The sequence below is a fragment of the Arachis ipaensis genome, chromosome B02, assembly GCF_000816755.2.
Source record: "Arachis ipaensis cultivar K30076 chromosome B02, Araip1.1, whole genome shotgun sequence".
NCBI classification, from domain to species: Eukaryota; Viridiplantae; Streptophyta; class Magnoliopsida; order Fabales; family Fabaceae; genus Arachis; species Arachis ipaensis.
The window spans coordinates 98366296-98373006 of NC_029786.2; the positions used below are offsets into that span (position 1 = coordinate 98366296).

Consider the following 6711-nt stretch of genomic DNA (forward strand, 5'->3'; position numbering starts at 1 on the left):
TCCTCTAAAACTCAGACACTGTCATTCTTTTCGGGTCCCATCCAAACATTTCTCAAACATTTTCTCAACCATTTTCAAATCTCATTCATTTCCAAAATTCAACCAGTTCCAATATCAAATTGTTTTCAAAGCGAATCAGTGCCAATATTAAATCTCTTTTTAAAATCAAACCAGCTCAAATACTAAATCATTTATAAAGTCATTTATAAAGTCAGACTAACTCAAAATTAAACCGTTTCCAAAATTAATTCAGTTTCATATTCCAAATCATTTCCAAAGCCGAATCGTTTACATTATCAAAAATAGCTTCAAAACCAAGAAAGTCATTTTTCACAATAATCAACTAAATAATCTTTCAAACTAGCTATTTTTTTCAACAATCACAAACTACTCAAACAATCAAGCAATCAGTCATTCAGTCCAGCAAACAACCACATTTATAAGACAATCATAATCACAGATATATGTTTTCTCGCATTAATATCTATTTATAACAACTCCGTAATGTAAAATAGATTTTAAGAAAAATCCTACCTCGAATAATCGAAACTCAAAAACCAAACACATCAAGAAACCCTTTCTTTTCGGCCCGCAATCAGTGGCAGCTGCAACCTCAGCTCCTAACCGCTTATGCAGCAACCACAACAACTCTAATCACAGTAGAAAATCATTTTAAACACAGAAATTAATTCACTTGCATTAATCCGCTAAACTCATCAGGTATTTAATCCCAAAATATTTTAACTTTAAAACAATTCCCTACCTCGATTAGCCGAGTTCGCATAAGCCTATTGTAACAACTCCCTTTCCTTTTAATTCATGGCAGCCACTTTGACTGCTTCTTCCAGCAACAACGACGATGGAACAACACCGCGAGGCAGCTACAAAACGGCAACAGCGGTGAATCTAATAATCTACTGTGGTTTAAGGCTGAGTAAGGATACAAAGAAACATTTATGTAAAGTAGGACAGAGTTAATTAATGAAACATTATAGCGAGATAAGACACGACAGAATAACCTTAGCAGAGGAACAAAAGACTGGAATTGCAGCAGCTCCGGTGACCCTCAATGGCAAGGAAAAAAACCGACGATAACTTCAAGGGAGCTGAGATAGCAAACCCTAAGAAACAGAAGTGGAATTTTGGAGTAGCAGCAGCGGCGCTGGTGGCTCAAAGCAGCAAGAACGCAACGCCGCCTTACCTCCAGCGACGGCAAGCTCCGCCAACGGTAACAGTGACGGGAGCAGCGGTGGCAAAAGATCTCCGCCACCTCCTTTTCTCTCTTTCGCAGCTCTTTCTCTCTCCCTGCTCCATTCGACGATGGCCCCTTCAACGCCGGTGAGATACGACGGTGGCATGACCCTGGCGACAACGACGGTTTGTGAAGATGACGGCGGCTACTGGGCGGCTCTGACGACGTCAACAAGGTGCGGTGGTGGCTGAGCAGCGATGAACGGCGGCGCAACACGTTTCTCTGTCCCACATGAACTCTCTTTCTCTCACCTACGAGCTCGACAACAGCATCCACGGAAGCTCCTCGGATGGCGACGGCGAGTGGATAGGCGCGATGACTTCCTTCCCCCTCTCTTCTCCCTCTGATCTCCGTTTTCCCCCTTTTATTTTCTTTCTTTCTTGTTTTCATGTCCCCCTCTCTGTTCTTCCCTTTCTTTTGTTTCTTTCTTTTTGAATGAAGGGTGGCGGCGTGGAAGGGTTAGGGTAAAAGGGGGTAGTGGCAGCTAGGATTGGAGAAATAAGGTGTATTATGTTTAGAGGAGTGCTAGGGGTAGCAACTTTTGTGTTTTGTAACCATCAATTGGCTATCAATAGTATTTTTAATGATGTAAGATTACATCCAATGGTGAAAAATTATTCACTTTTCGTTTGATGGTTAAGTGCTGACCACAAAATACAAAAGTTGCTGGCCCCTAGACTTTTCCTTATGTTTAATTGGGATTAATATGAGAATGTATATAAAATTAGGGTTATGGTTTGATTTTGGGTGAATTTGAAATTAGAGATTTTTGAATAAATTGAAATTTGATTATTTTAATTAAATTAGGGTATAGAGTATTTAATTTAAAATATAATTTAACCTCTTAAAATTATTAAAAAAAAATATTATTTTACTGTCAAATTTACTAATATTCTAAGCTTGCTTAATCCCTTGCTGACTTAGGCATCGAAGTATCTTGCAGGTACCCCCCCCCACCTATTCAAACATATACATACAACTCGGACAGCGGCTCCCAGACATGAACAAGTCGAAGACCACCATCCTTCAACGTTTGGGCCTCCTATTCGAGTCCAATCATCCAGTTTCAGGTAACCCCGGAACACATACATAAGAATCTAATGAATAAATTTATCATTATTTTTGTTCAAAAAATACAAAAAAATTATGGTACAGTATTATTGTGTAATTAATAATAATAATAATAATAATAATAATGTTATTAATTTTATTTTATTTTATTTTTTGGATGGAGAACTGTTATGTCTAACAAAGAAAAACATTGGAGATTGATCTGTATGTTAATTTTCTTTGGGGATTAAAATGTCTGCTTTTAAAATTTTTGGGGACTGATCTGAGTAATTATTCTGACGAAAAATAAATTAAGGACTGATGTATCTGCTAGAGTAAAACTTTAGAGATTAATTTGTGTATTAATTTTTCTTGAGAACTAAAATGTCCACCTTTAAAATCTTTGAGAGAAATTAGGTAATTACTCTTAATTTAATAATAAATGTAAGTAAATTACCAAACAAAATTTCCTAAAAAACAAAAGAAAAGACAAAGTGGACCCATCTTGTTGGACTTTGGAGATGAATGCATAACGAAGGCATTGTTTGTTGTCTCGGAAGGTTTTAACATTGAATGATATGATATTCAGAAGATGATAAAGAGATCATAGGTAGACCAGTGTGTCATTTTAATTTGTTGTTCCTTGCTGTTTTATATCAATATGGACGAGATCAACTTAGTGGAAGATATTCATAATAAGGAAGTGAATATCTCAATAAGCAAAATAAAACCCAGCAGAAGAATTAAAATGGCTGCAACCCTAAACCAAAGGAAATTATCAAAGTTTGTGATGATGAGATGCTCATGCCGTCTAGAATATAATAGGCACACAAGGTTAGTGTTCCACCCACTTTCTCTAAGATACATATATTTTTATTTTGTTTTAACCATCTTAATTAAAGAGTATATGATTTCATTGATTTGATTCTTGCTATTTATTATTCTTTGCTAACCCAAGCTCATCTTTTTCCTTTGGGTCTGCGAAAAGGCAAGAGCCAAAGAATTAAATAAGGGCTAGGATTAAAGAAAGACTATTGTTTATTTATTATTATTATTATAACAACCATGTGCTTCATCATGTTCAAAACCATTATCAACACATATTAATAATGATTAGTGGTTTGAGCAATTAACCTAGACTAATATTTAAATTATTATAACATCGCTTCAAAACGTGGTACCAACTAGACGTGATTGTTATTATTAATTTATTATAGTCCATTTATATTATTACATATTGAGAATTGGTATTATATAGCGTTGATTCCCCGGTATCAAGTGATGATGATGAAGAGTTGTTCAACTCTACAATCCCATGTCATGGCATATTCATATTTTTGGATTCACTCCTTCTTGGGATGCTCCAAGTTGAGTATCAAAACAAGAACAAATCACCATGGGCGAGCCACTCGATTCAGATTCAAACCTTCTTGATGGCTGGATGCATCTACTGCGCCGTGCTTGGAATCAAGATCTTCAACAAACAAGCTCGAAGTGGCTACAAGGGGAAGATTTTGAGCTTTGTCCTCCTAATTTTTGGATCAATTTCATGTGCATCTCTCTTGTCCATCATGTTGCACCCAATACTTTTATGGACTGTGCTCATCATCTGGGGATCTATACTTATAATACTAATGGATTATCACTCTCTCAAAAGCTTGATATATTGGATATTTGACTTGTTCTTCAAGTTAAATAATCTTCATAAGAGCAAGCAAGTTTCCAGCAACAACATTATAGCTCATCAAGTAGCTCATGTTATCTAAAACCTTTTGTTAAATCGGTACGTTTCTCTATTTTGATGTGCCGAGGATGTTGTTTAATTTGTAATATTAATTATAAAGGTTTATTTCTTCACAATTTATTTGTAACTTTGAAAAAAAAAAATTGGAATCTGAAGTAACTAGTTATTATAATCCATTTACTTCAATGATAAATTGATAATTTTTTTTTTGGGCTACTTTATTCCTTTATGGTATTCATGTTCAAACCCTAGAATCAATTAGGTTAATACCCTAGGGTATGTTCATGAATCAAGGCTCCAAGATGAACATGAAAATACAAAAAAGAGGAAGTATAAGAAGTCAATGAAATATCTGTATAATGTGTACAATGGAGATTTAGGAATGTCAATATTAGAGATATAACCATTAGTGTTACCTCTTCTTATTAACTTAAGCTTTTGGGATGAGTGGTTTCATGACATGATATCAGAGTTCGATCCTTGGTCAAGATGTCCGAAAAGTCAAGAGTTCGATTCTTGGTCAAAATGTTCATTTTTTAACTCATAATCCATTGTACACATTGTATAAATATTTCATTGGCTCCCTAGCGGAATTCAAAAAAAAAATTACAAAACGATAAGGATAATATACAAGGTCTAAGGAAGATTAATAAAACTAAAGTCTTATTTTAAGATTATATTTTTTTTTTGAAATTTGATCACTTTATTATTATAAGATATAAAATATGATACACACCAAAAAAATTAATTTCCTACCTAATTAATTTAATTTTTCAAAATGATAAATGAAAATAAACCATGTCCGCTACAAAAGAAAGCTCTACAGATATGTTTTATTTGTGAAAAAGGTTAAAACTTTATAAACCCTTCTTCTCTTATACATCAAAACAATTTTAAAAAAATAATTAAAAAAAAAAGCCCAAGAGAACACGCCAGTTGCATCAGCGTGATTGCAGGGGAGACACGAGCAGTCACCACATTGTTGCTTACCAAGCGAATTTGCATAACAATTACTCTAAATATTTATATGTTTTTATCTACAAGTTTAAATTTTGGAATGATTAGATTTTATGAAAAGAAGTCTACGTTAATTCAAAACCCTATATGGTGTTCACAACACCACCGGCCACCGCAGAATCACATCCCCCATGGCGACCGCCATCAACTCAGCCCACAGAATGTCTGTGTCCACCAAGAACGACGCAAAGATGGTAGCTATCTGTTGGATTTTTTGAGATCTCTTTTTACTTGGAGAAAAAGTTTAAATAGTTGAAGTGGTTGAAGTGAATTAGGATTGAAAGTGAGAAGTCTTATATGCAAGAAGAACATCAAATACTAAAGAGAAAAGAAGAGAGACTTATTTTTGTATATATACAAAATTGTCTTTATAAATTGGTCGCTATAGATTCGTCAACTCTTAGATCGAATTTTTAGACCGCGTGTTTTAGACAACTAATTTTTCGTTTTCACCGTTCGGATCTTCAATTTAATATCTGTAGTCGAAGATATTGGCTCCTACAGCAGTTTTATTTTTATAGTATTTTCATCTTTTTATTCTTGTTTTGTAAGTTTTGAAATTTAGATTATTTGACTTGTTGTATACATATTTTATATAGTAATTTATGACTCTTTTGTATTTCATTTATCATTATAAAAAAACTATTTTTCAATTTTAATAACTCGTAATTTTTACTTCTCATGTTAAAAATTTATTTCACGTTAAATATTTTAGTGTATTAGCTTGTCTCTATTTTTTTATTTATGTAATTTTTTCATTGTTTTTGAGTATTATATAATGTGCTGCTATTAATACTTGTTACGAGTAAATATAGTTGTTTTTCTAATTCCTACAAATAAAAAATTATGTATTTTATTCCTATGCCTAGCTACTAGCGCAACCTCGCTCCGTACTCAATACTCATTGCAAATTAAAGCAAGCCCTTTAGAAACCCTTTAAAAAATATATAAATAATTTTATTTTATATCCAAATTTGAACGTATGTAAAATTAAATCTATTCCCTTTCTTTCTTTAAGACGCTCTATTCTTGTTATATTTCAGAAATTTCCTTTTTACTTTTCTATTGGGAATGCCCCTCTATGGTCTTGCTGCTATAACCTCAGACTCAGAGTCTTTTTATAATTAACCTTTCAATGCAATAAAATACATTCCTTTGACGAGGAAAAAAAAAAAAAGAATAGTCTACATTATTGGAATGAAAAATTGATTCCAAATCATGCGCAACAATAATATAATTATCGATACATGGGGCTTTAAAGATTTACGATCAATAGGTTACTTTTGGCAAATAAATATTCCTCTTTTGTGTGTTTGTTATTTCATACTTTATTTGAAGTTCAATTCCAATTCCTTATGTTTTCTACATAAGTTATCAATTAAATAGAGTGGAAATTTAAAAAGAAACTGGACACCAAACGATAAAGATCTTCATTAAACATTAAAATAGAAGAGTAATAAGTAGGAGGTGAAGCGAAAGAAGGGGTTGTTTAAACTACAGAAAGAAAAAAAGACATCCAATAACTAATTGGGAATTATTAGGGTGTGTATGTAAAATTGAGAAAGGAAAAATGTTGATTAACATTTAAATATGAAGTAAGGATCAATATTATTTTTATCTTTTAAGGCTTGAAGTTAAAAATTAAAAT

General features: G+C 33.0%; 1 protein-coding gene and 1 long non-coding RNA gene across 2 annotated transcripts; one reads left to right on the top strand and one right to left on the bottom strand.

Annotated features, from left to right (window-relative positions):
- Positions 511–1750, bottom strand: LOC110269033. The gene is made up of 3 exons (XR_002357955.1): positions 1020–1750; positions 764–881; positions 511–648 (listed from the first exon to the last, which is right to left on the bottom strand). It is a non-coding gene; the product is annotated as an uncharacterized LOC110269033 (long non-coding RNA).
- LOC110269032 lies at positions 2830–4235 on the top strand. The gene is made up of 2 exons (XM_021116273.1): positions 2830–3136; positions 3561–4235. Exons 1-2 carry the CDS (start codon positions 2964–2966, stop codon positions 4066–4068), a joined length of 681 nt encoding a protein of 226 aa, XP_020971932.1. The 5' UTR covers positions 2830–2963; the 3' UTR covers positions 4069–4235.

What these genes read in the sequence shown, in the direction of transcription:
- LOC110269032 (XM_021116273.1), top strand. Translation starts at nt 2,964, where the DNA reads ATGGACGAGATCAACTTAGTGGAAGATATTCATAATAAGGAAGTGAAT. An exon ending in GAATATAATAGGCACACAAG is followed by an intron (nt 3,137 to 3,560) that starts GTTAGTGTTCCA and finishes GGTATTATATAG; the next exon opens with CGTTGATTCCCCGGTATCAA.